Genomic DNA, 17,694 nt, shown 5'->3' with positions numbered 1-17,694 from the left:
TCAGAGCTGAATTAGGTTTACTGTACAAAGAAACAAAAACCGTCCAAAATGAGCACAGGAATGGTGTGTCAGCAGCGAAAAGTAGTGTTGATAAGGTGAACGTAGGACTGTCCACGTCCTCAAAACACAGTCTGTGTGACGGGGTTCAAAGTCCGAAGAAAGGGGCCTGACAGGCAAGACAGGATGGGTGTGGCCTCCTCTGCCTGACCCTGCTGAGGCCAGGCCTCACACGGGGACCCTGGGTGCCCCTGCACACCCGGGCCACGGCCCCCACCCTGCCTCCCAGACACCCAGGACAGGAGAGTCCCAGAGCCCAGGATGGGGCCGTGAGTAGGAGGTAGAGCTGAGCACCAGTGTGACCCGGTGGCCGTGTCACCAACCAGGTGGCAGGAGGAGGCTGGCTGGCGGGTTCTCCAGGAGAGGCTCGGTGTCTCTGCTGCCGGGACCACTCCAGGCAGCATCACTAAGAAAATCTGGGTCAGAACGGTTCTGGTGACGTGTGACCCCGAGGGGTGACGCCAGGCCAGGAGCAGCTGTGGGGTCACACCCGAGGCCAGCAGACGGAAGGTGGCAAGAGTGGAGGCCAGGTGCCCCAGGAGACAAACAGGCAGATCTGTCCAGACCCGCAGAGCATCCGGCAGCCCCCCTGAGGATCTCGGCGCCTTCTCACGGGAGATGCTGGGCCGGTTTCATGGAGCAACAGACAGAGACAGGACCGGAAGGGAAGGGGCAGAGTCAAGGGGGAGGCTGTTCGCCCCCACACGTGGAGGGACACGGGGGGAAGTGCATCCCACTATCCCCTCTGAGAAGCCCCAACATTCCCCTGGGGAACCTAGGAGATTGCCCCCAGCTCTGAGCCCATCTGAGACGCGCAGGATGTCACCCAGGAAGGTGTGGCCGCACCATTCAGACCGCCGGAGCCGTGCGGGCTGCCCAGCCCCTTAGGGGGGCACAAGGAGCCCCGTACTCAGGCTGGCGGAGGCAGCCACGGGCCCTAGAGCCCTGCCCGAAGCTCCCACCTGTCCCCTATGGTCTCTGCACAGCCCACACCCCGCGTGACGTGTCTGAACTCAAAGGGTGAAGTCTTGGGGGTTCCTCCTCGTCTTTGCCTCAAATCCCCTCCCTCTCCCAAGGTCCCGAAGCTTGAGCCCACAGCTGACGGGGGCTCACGTGTGGCTGCACCAAAGGCCTCCCTGCCCGTCCTTTAAAAATGTACAGAAAGGTGAACGTCTTCCACATAAATAAGAAAGGGAGCCAGGCCTCCTGGGTCCCCAAGGGCCGCCCCCTTGAGGCCGGGCCGGGCAGAGCTGCCCCCGGGCACTTCCCAGCCGCACGGCCCTGCGGGGTCCCGGGCTTGTTCCGCCAAGATCCCCGCAGCGCTCTCCGGCCCAGACCACTGCCCGCGCAGTGAGCCCCCAGGCTTCCCAGGAGGCGGCGAGGTCAAAGCCTTCCCTGCACACAGCGCCAGGCCCAGCGCCCGGCCAGAGACGCTCCCCGAGCGTGAGCCCTCCCGGAGCGAACCGGACGGGGTGGCACCCGGCCCGTCCTGCTAGGAGATCTTGCAGTTGCTCCTTGAGCAGTTCTGGGGCGGGCTCTGCGGGGGGCGGATGGACTTGGACCTCTTGAGGCTGTTGCCCTTGCTGCTGCCCCCGCCTGCCCCACCGGCCAGCGAGTAGGAGCGCCCGTGCATCATGACGGCGTTCATGCCGTTGGCCATCGAGAAGGACTTGAGATGGCTCTTGATGGTGACCGGCAGCGGGAGCTTGTCGATGAGGTGCACCGGGGTGCAGGAGACGATGGCCCGGCAGCACAGGTCCTGCAGGCTGAACACTACGGATGGGGGCGGGGGGAGAGGGAAAGGTCAGGCGGCGGGGTGCAGAGGTCCGCAAAGCTCAGGCTCGCCCTGCTCGGGACCCTGGAGGCCCACCACTCCACAGCCCAGCTGCCGGTGTCCCGTTCCCGACTTCTCCCTGAGGCCGCACGCGGAGAGGTGCCCCGGGAGACCCCGCTTCCAAGGGTCGCCAGCCCTGCCCTGGGGCCTAACGGGAGATGGAGGCCTCCAGCCAGCCCTGGCCCTTCTGGCAGCTGGGGTGGGACGGGGCTGAGGGACGGGGGAGCACACAGCCAGGATCTTCATGGGTCAGCTCCAGGAGGGGAGGCTTGGAGCCAGTCCCCTGTTCGCTCCAGGGCAGAGTCCACAGCACTCCCTCCCAGCACCGAGGCGCAGACCCCTGCACAGCGCCGGGACCCCACACAGAGCAGACACAGGGCGCAGGCTAACTTAGCCTCCAGGTGTCAGGGAAGCAGCGGGGATCTTGCTTCCCCTCCAACCCGGGGAGGCAGGCCCCTGAGTGGGCTGCCAGAGGCCCCCTCTGCCTCCGTTCTCCTGACCGTAGCTGCGACACCACCTCACCTCGGTTGGGCCTCCAGATCTTCTCCATGCCGTGCCTCATAAGCACGATGCGGGACAGCTCCGTGAAGGACTCAATGACATTGAAGTTGCACAGAGGGCTGACCTCGAAGAAGGTCATGCCATTCTTCTCTGCATAGGCGCGTGCCTGCTCTGTTGGAACTTGCCGCTTGAAGGCCAGGTGTAGCCGGTTCCCAACCAGGATCCGGGGGACCCCGGGTGCATGCTTGCGGGGGGGGGGGGGGGGCACAGGACTCAGCAGAGGCACGAGCACAGGACACCCCCATGTTGGCACTGTCCCCCTGCCCCCAAAGCAGGCAGGGCCCTCACTGTCCATTCTGTGGCCACCGAGTATGCGGCAGTCAGTGTGCAAGATGACAGAGAGCCAGGGCAACGGGCAGAGGCGGGGGTAGGGACAGCCAACGGGGTCCCCCGGCTTCCTGCCGGGGATGGGAGTGCACCCTGGGAAGGGACCGTGCAAGGGCTATCTATGGATGCACACCTACCTCATCAATCTCCTTGATCCACCGGTCGATGCCGTCAAAGGACCAGCGGTTGGTGATGTCATACACCAGGAGGATCCCCTGCAAGGGAGACACGGGCGTCGAGAGGCCGGGGGCCGCCTGGATGGAAGGGGTCCTATTCCAGGCACAGCGTCCTATGGGGCCAAGCACCATTCCTTTCCAGCATAGGCGGGGCCAGGGCCACTTGGCTCCAGCCAGACAGCTTTTATTTATTTTATTATTTTTTTTTAATGTTTATTTATTTTTGAGAGAGACAAGAGACAGAATGTGAGTGGGTGTAGGGGCAGAGAGAGAGGGAGGAGAGAGAGACAGAATCTGAAGCAGGCTCCAGGCTCCGAGCTGTCAGCACAGAGCCCGACATGGGGCTCGAACTCACGAGCTGTGAGATCATGACCTGAGCCGAAGTTGGACATTCAACCGACTGAGCCACCCAGGCGCCCCTCAAGGGGATTGTGTGGGTCACACGTTTTCCATGTGAAAAACGCCTGGCTTTGAGACTCTGTCACGCTTCACAGGCATTGCTGGCATCAGCTCTGCACGCAGGGCTCAGCCAGCCCTGTCCCCATCTCCTCACCGAGGGCAGGCCCGTGTGGTCCTGGATACCCTCTGTGTGGGGTGATGGCAATGGGGGGATCTCGTGGGCTCAGTGCTGCCTCTTCCCTCCCTATCTTGAAGACTTGGCTGGGAAAACTGGTATTTTTTCAATTTCTTTCCTCCAAACACATTGTAAGCATTATCCTGTGATCATTTAAAAATGACTCAAGCTCAAGGGGCGCCTGGGTGGCTCGGTCGGTTAAGCATCCGACTCTTAATTTTGGCTCAGGTCATGATCCCAGGGTTGTGGGACTGAGCCCCGTGTCAGGCTCTGTGCTGACAGTGTGGAGCCTGCTTGGGATTCTCTTCCCATCCCCTCTCTGGCCCTCTCCTGCTCTCGAGTTCTCTCTCTCAAAATAAATAAATAAGCATTAAAAAAAAAAATCACCCAAGCTAAGACAGTCTACAAAGGTCTACAGACAGTGTGGACAGGCCCTGCGGACAACCCTGGCAGGCAGACAGGGGTGATGTCCCTGACACTGTCCAACGGAGCTCTGCTCAGGGGACCCGGGGGCCGAGCGGACGGGTTCTTAGTTTTCCAACCCAAATTTGCAGGCAGGACGCCAGTCACTCTAGCAGCCCCCCACCCCCCCGAACTGGGCAGAGGATCTGCTGTGGGGATTTTGCCGCACGTCCCTTAGAGACCAAGCAGTCAGAGCTCAGCTTTGGGCTGTCTCCGCCTGCCTGGCTCGCCCATCATCCCTGCCCGAGAGATCTCCATCACGAGCCGAGGAAAGGTGATTCCAGCAGAGAGCGTAGCTGCGGGCTCCCGCCTCTCTCTGCCCCTTCAGGCCACTCTGAAGCAGGCTCAGGAGCCGGAACCTCTCAGCAGACAGGATCCACCCCATCCTGCCCCATCAAGGCTCCATTCAGCCTGTGTCTCTGTCATACACGGGGACAATGCAGCTGAGATCAAAAGGACAGGGCACCCTCCACCTCCAAATGCGCCTTTCCCCTCAAAAAGCGTCCTTCAAATCCTGCAAGACTGAAGTGTAGCCCTCGATCTTGTCGACGTGGAGCTCAAAACCCCACTCTTGGGCCGGAAGGCCTCTGGCAGGGCAGAGCCACTTGCCGAGCCGGGAGGGAGCCTTGCAGGGAAGGAAGAGCCAGGCCCGGAGCAACATTCTCTGGAGACAGATGTGCACAGACTCACTTGAAGTCAAGGGCAGAGACACCAGTCTGGCGGGGGCAGTGCCACGAGTGAGACTGGACAGGACCCGTGAGCAGCTGGGGTTAACCCTGTTGCCTGGGGCACAAGGAACAAAGCCTCTGGCTAGTGCTGCAGTGGGGGGCCCCTGACCCCCCCCCCTTCTTCGACATAACAGAGGGCGCATGTAGTGACCTCATCTCAGCCCCGTTCATACAGCTAAACGTGCAGTCCCAGGACTGGAGTAAGTCAAGGTATGGACGTACCAAGTGGGTATAAACGTAAGACACGGAGGTGCACAGCAGACTGTGAGAAGTACACAGATGTGCAGACCTTTTAAGTTGTTTTTTTTTTTTTGAGAGAATGAGCACAAGTGGGGGGTGGGGGAGGGGCAGAAAGAAAGGGAGACAGAATCGCAAGCAGACTCCGCTATCAGCTCAGAGCCCGATGTGGGGCTCGATCCCACAAAACCGTAAGTGAGATCATGACCTGAGCCGAAGCAAGAGGGGGACGCTTAACCAACCGAGCCCCCCAGGTGCCCCTGCACAGTTTTTAGAAACAGAAGTACCAACACACAACAACCCACAGAGAACAGTTTCCACGCACAACCACGTGTTGGAGCTCGACAGGGACTCACCTTCTTGCTCCTGCTCACCTGTGTGAGGCTGAAAAGCTCAAACAAGCAGGCAGAAGCTCATCTCTTGGGCTCAGGCTTCAGCCACGCCCCTAGGCGGTTGTGGAACCCCTGGCTGTCCCTCCCAGCTGGCGCCAACCTGCACCCACAACCATCTTCCTGCGGCTGCCCCAGTCGCGGTCCATCACAGGGAGGAAGGACACAGAGCTGGTCACATCGCAGGCAGCAGGGACCAAAATGAGTGCGGGAAGGACAGGTGGGATCGAGCACACGTGGCACCGATGAGAAACCAAAGCGAGGCTGCTCGTTACCAGAAGACCCCAAGGGGTCCCAAGTCGGCCGTGCATTCCAAAGAGGCAGAAGGAGGAGCAAATAAATTCTCACTATACTGTTTTTTCAATTAATAAAAGTACCACAGGCTCAGAGGTTTTAAATGAGCGGGTACTCCAGGGTACAAACAGAAGCTCTCCCCGTCGCTCCAGGGATAACCGCTTACCGTCTCATTCCTGACACAGACGGGGATGTGGTGCAAGCTGCCCAGCCCCCACCCGGGACCCCCTGCCCCACAGACGCCAGAGCCTCACGCCAGGCTCAGCAGGTGGCGCGGCTGTTGGCGCTCAGGTGACTTCACCTACCGTGTGATTACCAACACCTGAGATGAAGGCCTGAGCACGTACAACGTGACCCGGGCCACAGGATTCCCAGAGGTGGGAGTGCGGGGCCCAGGTCCTCATTCTGTCCATTTCTGAGCTACCGCTTATCCCTCCGAAGATGCAGAGAGATTTTAAGGGTGAGCAGTTTGACGAGCTTGGACAAACGTACGTACCTGTGCCACCAGCACCCCAACCGAGGTGCAGAGGTGCACTTTTTATGAAGTCAGTTTTTGGCACGTGTGATACATGTTGTACGGTAAGGCTCCCAAGGAGCTCTGCCTACGCCCCCAACACGCACCCAGGCTTCTGCCAGGAGCAAGACAAGCACTGAAAATGGGGAGCAGGTGTCTGTCAAACGGTCTCTGGCCCAAATGCCCCCCAAGCTGGGCGGTGACAGGTGGCATGCTGGTACCCTCACCAGCAATCGTGTAATGGCAAATGTGAGCCCGAGACCATTTTTCACAGGAAACCCCTTTTCACGGGAATGAATTGAACCCTCTCTATCCAGACCAGCGCCTGGCCGTGCTCTCCCCAGTGCTAATCCAGGTGACCCCAAACCCTCAATTGAACAGAACGTTCCCTGCTCCTGGCCCCCAGTCCCCTCCCTGGGACTCCAGGGGACCCCAACGGGAGGCACCGGCCTCCCAGGGCCACCTCAGCACCCAGCAACAGCAAACACGGGCCACAGTCCAGTGGTCCAGGACAGAAAGGTACTCATGGCAAGAGCCACGAGACAGTACCGCTGTGGGGCAGGTGACAACACACAGGGGCTGGCCAGGGGCTTCTGTGTTCTGGACCTTACGGGACCCGCAAGGCCTCTCTGACCTTAACCGAGGGTAGGAGAGTGACAGGAGAGAGGAAACTCCACTAGCGGTATCATCAGCTGCAAAGTCAGGTAGTGCTGACCAGGCAGACCCCACCGTCCTCACTGCCACCACCAGACGGGACAGAAGCACGACAGGCAGAAGCACCCCAGACTCGGCGCCCGCTGCCGGCCACCCAGCCCCGAAACGACCAGCACCCCCAGGGCTAGCAAAGCAAAAGCAACAGCTGATACACAACCGACTGGGCTGGATGCTTTGGAGAGAACGTGGACGTGGTAACAGGATGTGCTTCCTCAGAACGTACAGTCTGGCGAACGTGCAGGCCTGGCTGCTGCTTCGGTCCTCAAGTGTCTACACAGAAGTGGGTGTCTGTGGTCTGTCCCACGTTCACACTCACAGCAGGCAGGGCAGCCGAGGCCTCTCGGGTCTTTTCTCAGCATCTCCCAGGGGGCCTTTATTATCATACCCAACGTAACTCCTCCCATCTCTTCATTTTCCGTTTTATTACAAAAGTAGTATGCGTTTATTGTAGCAAAGTTAGGAAATGGTAAAATGCAAAAGAAACACGTCGGAACTCACCAGTGACCCGTGGTCCACTGACAACGAACACTAGCGGTCAGAAGACAGCCTTCTCGTCTCCTATGTATAAAACCACACGTGCCGTCCCGCCTTGAAGCAAAAGCGGCCCGTGGACCACACGTGCGTGCCTGAACTCTCCCTGTGCTCACTCAAGCTGACAGGCCCCAAAGCTGCGACCCACACCCGGAGGTCGCTCTGTCTTTCCTTGCTTAGGCTCAGTTTAGGACCTGCCGGGTGCACACCACCTCTGCAGGGCCCCCCCAGGCATCGGGCACGCACTGGGGGTAGCCTGTGCATGGGTCACATCACCAAGCTGGCCGCTCCAGGGGCAGAGCTCCCAGGACAGGAGCTCCCAAGCCCAGCCTGGGGGTCCTCCACCCCAACCTCAGCAGAAAGCAGATGGGGGCCCCGTTTGGGGTCTTCCTCCCGATCACCATGCCAGAGAGGCTCCCACTCAGGAGGCCCTGGAGGAAAGGCTGGGGCTGGGTGTTCCTGTCGACATCTACTCAGACTCCATCCGACTCTGTCACAGAAGAAATCTCCCTCTGGTTTCCCAGGTCCCATGGACCAGAAAGAGTAGCACGGGAGTGGCTGGGCATTCATCCCTGCTCACGAAGCAAAACAAATGCCCAGGGGACTCCCCTCAAGCCCGAGCCAGAGTGGGGGGCTGGTGACAGGCAGCGCTTGCTCCTGCTGAGTGCAGACCCGCCTGTGGCCCGTGCCCCACAGCCAGAGGCCCGGCCACGTGCCCAAGCGCCAGGTCCCTGCACGCGTGTATGGTGCTCCTGACGGGGGACCCTGCCTGGGGTGCAGGGCAGCTCTGACTCCAGGGGTCTCCTCCGCAGGGGGGTCACAGCCTGCCCTGAATCAAAGCTGACAAACCCGACCCGGCAGTGAGAGTCCACAGCTCTGTTGGTGTGGCTACTTTCCCTTCGCCTAGCCTTGAACCACACAGACCCAGTCAGCGCGTAAGCACGCTGGGGGAACCTGGGGGCGCAGACAGAAACGGGCAGGCGCCCCTGCCCCTAAGGGCCTGCAGCAGCCCCCTCCGCGGTGGCTCCGATGCTCAGTCCCTGAAGTCCTCAACAGTGATCCCGGCCAACCTGCCCGGGCAGCCCCCTCTTCCCGGTGAACCGGTGACTGAGCGGCTCCCCAAGGCTCCCACCACACCTCCCGCAGAGCTCGGGACGCCGACTGGCGCCACGGAGCTCTGACGGCCAAGGCTGCGTCACTCAGAGGACATCCTCGTTTGAACTCCTAGCGGAAGCCGGGTGTTCGAACACCAAGACTTGCTTAGAAAGAGTGACGCACGTGGGGTGTGACAACACAGCAGCCGGGGAGGTTGTCCTGGAGAACGGCACCCGCACTGATGATGCTGGGCTTACCTGCGCGCCCCTGGAGTAGGACCTGAAGATGGTGCAGAACCTGCCCTGGCCCGATGTGTCCCTGCAACACAGGGGACGGGGGACGCAGCACGCACAGCGTGAATCCTGGGAGGCACGCGCCCCCCGCCCACCCCCCCCCCCACAGCGTGCCCTGGCTGACCCCCACGGGCCTCTGTTCCCTGGAACCCTGCCCCGCTGGGCTGGAGAACCCCACCCCTGTGGGATTTTACGCCTCCACACTGAGGTTCTGGAAAATGCTCCTTAACGTGTAGCCCAGTAAAGGGCAAGGGGAGAGCGGCCATGACCACTGTGGGAATGAGTCTCTACGGGAACAGGGAGCTGGGCTCGGACTTTTGGGTTCTGCTCCACGGAGCGAAGTCCATTCCACACTGACATAGGGTCTGTGCAAATGGCTATGCACGTGAATGTAAACCAGGACGCCCCCCGGTCTCTTTAAGGGTTCCTGACTCACTTCAGGCACTGTGCAATGACACTGAGGTGCCACAGCCCCTGCCCCCAGGCACCTTGCCTGGCATGGCCTGACTCACCAGAGTTCCAGCTTGACCCGCCGTCCATCCAGCAGGATAGTGGTCGTCTTATAGTCGATGCCTGCAAGGAAGCAGAGGGCAGCTGTAGGCGACGCCTGGGAACGGGCCCGCCAGGGCCGAGAGGTGTGCCACCCCCCCGAGCCTTCCTGTGGCTCCAGCCCAGCAACCCGAGCTGGCCACCCCCGTGTTGCCCCAAGAGCCCCGGCTGCAGGGAGGGAGGCTGCAGGAGGATGGCTCATCTCCATGCTGACCTACTTCCTGTAGGTCCTGTCGTCGACCTCCCGAAGGCTCGGTGTGCTTCTGGGTCCTTGGGCTCAATACAGTCCCCAGGTACTGGCAACTGGAGCGTGGTGGGAGCATTATTAAGGGTAAAGTAATTCCTAAAATGCCATTTCCCTGGAGAGCCTTCTGAAAGACCTATGCTTGCCCTATCTTTAGTGTTTATTTTTTCACGCTTTCATGTAAAGAGAAGTCGGCAGGAGCAGGGACACTTAGCTTACATGTAACATCTTCTAGTGCTTTGTGGGCCATCTGGAAACTTTGCACAAGCTCTGTCTTCCCTCCACCTCTTTAACCCTTAAATATCTCACAGGTTTCTTGTCTTTTCATAACACTTCCTCCAAGAGGGCTTGCAAATGGGCATTTTTAATGCAGGTGCTGTTCTCACACTGTGCATATGGCACACCCACTCCGGCACCGGTGCCTCTACCCTCGCTGTGCCTCTGCCTGGCGAACTCCCAAGTGTGCCCCTAAACCTGGCTCCCACGCGTCAAAAGACATTCGACAGAATGAAGATGGAATCCGCAAAATGGGAGAAGATATTTACACGTCAAGTATCTGATGAGGGGCTGATATCCAGAATAGAGAAGGAAACACGACAACGAAAAAAACAACAAAAAATCCAATTAAGAAATGGTCCAAAGACTTGGGTAGACATTTCTCCAAAGAAGATACAGAAATGACCAATAAGCACACGGAAACGGCACCCATCATCAGGAAAAATGCAAATCAAACCACAACGAGATGTCACCGCGCGCACCATTCAGACAGTTCTAGAAAAACAAACGAACAAACAAGAAAATAACAGGCGCTGGTAAGGATGTGGAGAAACTGGACCGTCGTGCACGGCGGGGAGGAACAGAAAAGGGCGCAGACACACGGAAAACACTCAGGTGATGCCTCAAAAAATTAAACACCATTACTTTATGATGCAGAAATTCCACTTCTGGGTGCACAACCGAAAACGAAAGCAGGGAATCAAACACGGATGTATTTCCACACCCACGCTCACTGCAGCACTATTCACAGCAGCCAAAAGGCGGGAGGAGCTCATGGGCCCATCGGCGGATGGGTAGAATGTGGTCTGTCCACGCAGCGGACTAGCCCTGTACCTTAAAGGGGAGGAGATTCCGACACGCGCTCGGACGCGGATGGACCTCGAGGACGCCGTGGTCGGTGACATAACGCCTGTCACGGGAAGACGGTGCGGGTGCCCCTGGGGACAGAAGGAGACGGTGGTCCCCAGGGGCAGGGGAGGGGTGGGCACAGAGCTTCCGCTTGGGGCCGTGGGAGAGCTGTGCGGATGGGCGGCGGTCGTGGTCCCACACAGCGGGGATGTGCCTCCTGCCACTGAACTGTGCTCCTAGAAACGTTTAAGGCGGGGAACTTCGACTACGTACGCTTTACCACAACACACAGAAAAGGGAGAAGACTGTCTTGTACACATTCCCAAGTGACAGAGACACTTCTCGGAAGAAGCAAACTCAGGCCTGTCCCACCGTCTTTCCTCGACACCTGCCCTTCCCCTGACCCTCAGAGGAAGCTCCTGTAATTCTGTCAAAAAAGCAGCACAGATTTGACCTGAAACTCGCCTCCTTTTGGTTCTGGCTCTACAGCTGCTGTGACATGGACCACAGGAGGATCATGTGGGAAACAGAGATGACCAGAAAGGTTGTTGGTGTGGACGCCCATCCTCCGGGCAACATCTCCTCCGGGTGGCCATCAGCCCGGCAGGCTTGGGCCTCGGGGACTGGACACCGCCCAGGACGTCTCTGAGGCTCCCAGGAAAGGGGCCGCCCTGACGCCAAGTCCCCCCGAGGCAACTCCCGGAAGCCCAGCTGGGAGCCGCAGGGAGGAGGGCGCGCCCAGGAAAGGCCCCGGAGACGACGTCGACGTGGACCGCACCGTGTGCAGCCCGGCACCCCGCTGACCTGTCTGCCTGCGCTCCACCCGACCCAATGCGGCAGCGCGTCCACGGCGGTCTCCGGTCTCTGCCCACCGGCAGCTCCACTGAAGGCCTGGCCATGCGCACAGCGGGACCCACGCAGATGGGCACTCGGAGCTGGGAGCCAGACCGAGGGGAGGGTCCGCTCTGCTCCTGGCCCCTCCTGCCGCACAGCCCACCCAGCTTAGGTCAGAGGGCTCCCAGAGCACAGGGTTCTCGGGGAAGGCCACACAGGAGAGCCCGGAGACGGCTCGGAGCCATGCCCTCCCATCCCCGAGGAAGACCGGGCAGCCCGTGCGAGGGGCCTGCGGAAAGCAGACAGCAGGGCCCAGCTGCAGGTGGCCTGGTCGCTGGCCGAGAGGTCCAGATGGGGCAGAGAGCTTCGTGACTGCCCTGCCCCACATCCCCACCTCCCAAATCTGGACAGAAACTTAAAGCGTACTTTTTAGAGCCTTAGAAAACACAGACGAGAGTCCAAAGAGAAAGGCAGGATCTCCCTGCCGTAAACCTGTGCCGGAACCAACCAGACTTCAGTGCTGAGTCGGCTCGGACACGTCTCGGGTCTCCGGATCTGTTGCTGGAGAATTTCAATCCTCCTCCCCCTACTTCAGCCCCTCAGTCCATAAATACCGAGCGTCTCTTGGAAAACATGATAACCAGAGGCTTCATTCAAAATGCTGAGTGGCTTGTATGGCACAGGCGCGACCGCTGAGAACAGAATCAGCTAGCGGGGGCAGGAACAGCTGCCCGAGGGCACCGGGGGCGACCGGGCCTCTCACGGGCTGGGCCCCAGCCACCGCAGTGCACGCGCTCAACGCACGAAGCTCAAACACAAGGAGGAGTCATCCTGGGCAGGTCTCAGGCCCAAGGACTTACGAACACTCTCTGGATGGACCACAGGGCACTGGGAGGCCAGGAGGGGCCAGGGGCAGGTGGCCAGAGGCACCCAGGGGAGACAGGTGCTGTTCTGATTCACGATCCTTCTTATTTAGTTAGTTTATTTATTTTGAGAGAGACACAGACAATGCAAGTGGGGAAGGGGCAGAGACAGAGACAGAGACAGAGACAGAGAGAATGAATCCCAAGCAGGCTCCGCAGTGTCAGCACAGAGCCCCATGCAGGGTTCAAACTCATCAAGAGCGAGGTCATGACTCATTTACCCTTTGGATAAACACCCAGTAGTGCAATTGCTGGGTCCTAGGGCAGTTCTGTTTTTAATTTTTTGAGGAGCCTCCATACTGTTTTCCAGAGTGGCTGCACCCGTTTGCTTTCCCATCTGCTGCTCTCTCTAGTTTAACTTCTAAACGCTCTTTCTGGCCCTCTGAACGCTCCTTTCGAATAACACCGTGTTCCTAGTTCTTGGAGCCAGTATCTCTGTACCTCAGGTAACACTACTACTTAGTAGATTGTTGTCTTCCTCACAGTGGGGCAGCACCTGGATGTCCACCCGAGAGACCCTAAGAAGCTGCAGGATGTTCGGCGACTCTACTGACGCGGGGCTCCCGGCAGAGCTGCCTGGAGCCTCGGGGGGCGTGCAGGTCCTTCCTCCTGGACTTGGGACTGTCCCAGCAGAGAACTGGCTGCCGCCTCGGGGCAGCAGGGGAACACCGCCTGAGCACCAGAGGCAGGGCTGGCCGGCCCTCCACCACGCCTGAGCCTCGCCGGGAGCAGACCTGCGGTGCCCCTGCCCAGCCGCCCCCCAGCCCAGCTCAGCCCTGCCTTCCGGCGCTGAGCTCAGAGGGGCCCGGGGGCCCTGCCGGCGCCTCGCAGCCTCCTTCGGGCTTCTGCACTTCATCCTGGCAGCGGTACCTGCTTCCCAACCTGTCAGCCTCTCTCACCTGACGGAGTCACGGGTTTTTGAGACTGTCTTTTCTATTGTTTTACTGGGGTCTCTGAGTGGAGTGGCAATTCACCTGACACAAATTACCCTTTACATTCCTACTCTACACCAGGCATCGTTCCGGGAAGTAAAGGGGCTCACATCGCTGCCAGCTGTACCACAGCTGCACCGGGGGCAAGAGCGACCCAGGGTCCCTCCAGGGAGACATTTAGAGACCGTGGGGACATGTCTTGCTGTCACAAGCTCAGGAGGCAGAGGCCAGGGACTCCGGGTGAACTGCCATGCACGTGATCACTGTGCAGCACAGGGAATCATCCTGAGTCCTGAAAACACCTCCAACATCTGGCCAGGTGTTTGCACAGGTGAAGTTCCCGTGACCCTCACTCTGAGCGGAGATCCTGACCTGTCCTGCGCAGCGTGTGTGTCCCAGGCGCACACCACACTTGGCAGGGACGCCACCACCTTGTGAACCACGGGTGTCTCGTTTGTGCGGAATTTTACCGAAAGTTCTTTACCATTTTGGGGGAAAAAATCACATCACCCGTCGTAACACGGGTGTTACACGCACCGGGTACGTTTCCACCGCCCCCGCCTCGGCATCTAGTACGACGGCGCACGAGCACAGATGGTGTAGGGGGCGAGCACTTCTCCACTTCACCTTGCAGCGCGCCTGCGCGTGCGGGATCTGGCTCTGCGTGCAGGCAGAGCACGTGACCCGGAACCAGCCTCACTCCGCTCCGTTTCGGGGCGGTGGGGGCGTGTGCAAAGCCCTGGTCCAGCGAGGCCTGCCAGGGCCGAGGATGGCGCCGGCCACCGCCCCCCGACACCATGTCCCTGCGTCACTGGCCTCGAGTCCCTGCCTTTGACAACAGCCCGGACAGTGCGAGGTGAGCAGCTCCCGGCCCCAGGAAAACACCAACAGAGGCTGGAGGGGCAGGAACACCATAATCACGGGCTGAGGACTGCGGCGTTCTTCGAAGAGACGGGTCGGAGAGGGGAGGTGGAAGGAGGAAGCAACGGTGCAGAAAAGGTCATGAGGTTTCAACTTTCGGGAACGCCAGGTTTTGACAGTGTCCCCCTCCCGGCTGGTTTGGGGGACTCACCAAGGTACACCTCTCCCGCCGAGACCACCTCACCAGGGGCTGTGACCAGAGCTGCGGGCGTGCGCAGGATGAAGGCTGGCCACGGGCGGCACCAACCAGCAGGACATGACCCTCTGTCGCCCCTGGCCTCTCACGCTTGGGGGTGGGACGCCTGCCACCAGGTGGGGCGTCGGTGGCCACGTGGCCAGCCTGTCAAGACAAGGTGGCACAAGAGCCACGCCGCTGGCCCGAGTGGAGGTGTGATGTCCCAACAGGAGTCACCCGACAGAACAGGCCGCGGGTCGGGGCGCCTGGGTGGCTCAGTGGGTTAGGCGGCCGACTTCGGCTCGGGTCATGATCTAGCGGTCCGTGAGTTCTAGCCCCGCGTCGGGCTCTGTGCTGACAGCTCAGAGCCTGGAGCCTGCTTCATATTCTGTGTCTCCCTCTCTCTGGCCCTCCTCTGTTCATGCTCTGTCTCTCCCTATCTCGAAAATAAATAAACGTTAAAAATATATATATAAATAAATAAAGAACTGGCCGCGGGTCACACGCTCTCCGCCTCAGCTCCCTCCTTCAGACCTTCACCAATGCCCACGCGACTGTCAGCACCGACTGAGGACCACAGACCCCCCCCAAGAAGACCCCCTGTCACCAGGAATTACATGGGACTCATGGTGAGAGGAACACACCAAAAAGAACCAAGTGTCTTCGGCTACCCGCCCGGTCAGCTTGACTTTGTGCGGAAACTGAGATTGTTGGCTCAGTTTTCCACTGTGGAGAGGGACCAGGGGCTGTTCAGAATGGAGACCCTGCACACAGCCTGGCTGACCTCTGGGCGTGGCCCTTTCCCACACGCCTGCCGGACCCGTCTGACGGGAGCAGGCAAGGAAGGGTGTCCCGTCACCTGCCCAGACAGCACGTGTGTCGCACCACCTCTCTGAGCTTCCAGACTTTTTTCTTTAATGTTTATGTATCTTGAGAGAGAGAGAGACAGAGCAGGAGCAGGAGCGGTCCAGAGAGAGAGAGGGAGACACAGAACCTGAAGCAGGCTGCAGGCTCCAGGCTCCGAGCTGTCAGCACAGAGACCATGACCTGAGCTGAAGTCGGACGCTCAACCGACTGAGCCACCCAGGCGCCCCCTGAGGGTCCAGTCTTTATGGAAAAAAGGCAACACTAAATGGGTAATTATCCAGCTACTGTACAACATGATTAAAAGCCACAGGAGGACTTTTTTTTTTTTTCAAAGTAAGCTTTATGCTCAATGTGGCACTTGACCTCACAACCCTGAGATCAACAGTCACATGCTCTACCAACTGAGCCAGCCAGGCACCCCACAGGAGGACTTTGTAAAAATTCCTCACAGTAAGGGGGGCCTGGCTGGCTCTGTTGGTTAAGCGTCCGACTTTGGCTCAGGTCATGATCTGTGCCGCGTCAAGCTCTGTGCTGACAGCTCAGAGCCTGGAACCTGCTTTGGATTCTCGATCTCTCTCTCTCTCTCTCTCCCTCTCTCTCTCTCTCTCTCTCTGTGCCCCACCCACCCACTCACACTCTCTCTCTCCCTCTCTCTCTCTCTGTGCCCCGCCCTCTCTCTCTCTCTCTCTCTCTCTCTCTCTCTCTCAAAAATAAATAGGGGCATCTGGGTGGCTCAGTTGGTAAAATGTCTGACTTTACCTCAGGTCATGATCTCATGGTTCATGGGTTCAAGCCCCACGTTCGACTCTTGTGCTGACAGCGCAGAGCCTGCTTGGGATTCTCTGTCTCCTCTCCGCCTCTCCTGCCCCCACCTCCTCAAAATAAATAAAGAAACTTAAAAAATAATAATAAATAAAACATAAATTTTTTTAAATGCCTCACAGTGAGAGGAAGTTTATAAAAAGGAATTTAAAAAGGAACGAAACAGAACGAAACAAAATGCTAATTGGTGTCTTCCTTTGAAACTCACGTGCCAGCGGTGTCCCGAGGCAGAGGAGGCCAACCCCGCAGGCTGTCCCCACCGCAGCGGCCCACTGACGGGAGTGGGTCCCCGGCGCTCCGGGCGAGCACGCTCTCACAGCGACACCACCCACGGAGCTCCCGGACCCCACCTCCCAGCGTGTGCTTCCAAGAGGACCGGGCGTCTAAACCCAGCACAGGCAGCTCTTGTTTCCTAAATGTTACTCCCCAGGGAAGGCAGGTGAGCTGTCCTCAAGTCCCCAAAGATAGCCGGGAAGCAGAAGAGGAATGCTGGTCTTCCAAGAACCGGAAAAAGCTTCCCGCAGCGCAGGTGGACACACAGAACGCCCTGGGACCCACACTCCGGCCTCAGGCCCAGGTGGCCCCGGCACGTACGTGTGCAGCCTTCACACCGCCCCCCGCCCCCCCCCCCCCGGGGAAGGCCACGGCACATGCCTGTGCTGAGGAGATGTGCGTCGCAGCACAGGGCACGCTTGGGGACCCACAAGGGAACTGCACACGCCCCCAGCGGACAGGAAGCAATGGTGGGCAGCGTGGCAGGCACTCTCACATGGGCCCGGGGTCCCGCCCCTCGCCTCGAGGGTGGTGGGAACTAAGACTTGCTACTGACCTGTGGAGGGGGGCCAAGGTGATGGACGTCCCTCCACGATCATGTTGCATGGGACCATGCCGCTGGCAGCGTCTACCTTGCTGGCTCGATGGGGCAGGCCGCCCATGCCCAGCCCCACGCAGCTGGGAAGCGAGGCGGTGAGCACTGCCGACCCGAGCCTCATGCCAACACGAACTTGAAAAGGATTCTTCCTGTCCCGGCCCACACCTGACTGCAGCCCGAGAAAGACCCTGAGACCCAGTGAGCATCCAGCTACACTGTGACCAGACTTCTGACTCACAGAAACTATTTGCTGATAGAGTGGGTGATGTTTGTAGTAATTTCTTAGTCGGCTCGGGCTACTGTGACAAAATACAGAAACTGGGTGGTTTATAAACAACAGAGATTTACTTCTCGCGGCTCTGGAGGCTGGAAGTTGGAGACAAGGCCCCAGCAGAGCCTGTATGTGGTGAGGGCCAGCTTCCTGGTTCATGGACAGCGGGAGGGGCCAGGCAGCCCTGGGCTGGGGGGGGGGGGGGGTGTCTCTTCTACAAGGGCACTGATCCCACTCCTGAGGCTCCACCCCCATGACTGAGTCACTTCCCAAAGGCACCGCCCCTGACCATTCCCTGGGGGGTCAGGAGACACAAACATCAGTCCACAGCAATAACTAAGACCACCAGTACCTACCAGAAATGCAGACCTGCA

At 59.3% G+C, this 17,694-nt stretch overlaps 1 protein-coding gene across 2 annotated transcripts in view; it reads right to left on the bottom strand.

The window, feature by feature from the left end:
• The window catches only part of RAB40C (RAB40C, member RAS oncogene family), a 29,260-nt gene continuing 11,566 nt past the window's right edge, over positions 1–17,694 (bottom strand). For both annotated transcript variants that reach the window (XM_049639088.1, XM_049639089.1), the window contains exons 3-7: positions 9,299–9,359; positions 8,751–8,811; positions 2,917–2,994; positions 2,414–2,636; positions 1–1,830 (exon numbers count right to left, since the gene is read on the bottom strand). In XM_049639088.1, coding sequence (XP_049495045.1) covers positions 1,550–1,830; positions 2,414–2,636; positions 2,917–2,994; positions 8,751–8,811; positions 9,299–9,359 — 704 coding nt within the window. In that variant the 3' untranslated portion in view covers positions 1–1,549. The remainder of the gene's footprint in view (positions 1,831–2,413; positions 2,637–2,916; positions 2,995–8,750; positions 8,812–9,298; positions 9,360–17,694) is intronic.

Source organism: Panthera uncia, chromosome E3, assembly GCF_023721935.1.
Source record: "Panthera uncia isolate 11264 chromosome E3, Puncia_PCG_1.0, whole genome shotgun sequence".
Taxonomy (NCBI): Eukaryota; Metazoa; Chordata; class Mammalia; order Carnivora; family Felidae; genus Panthera; species Panthera uncia.
The sequence above is the reverse complement of the archived record's forward strand: the minus strand, read 5'-3'. Positions and strand labels throughout refer to the sequence as shown.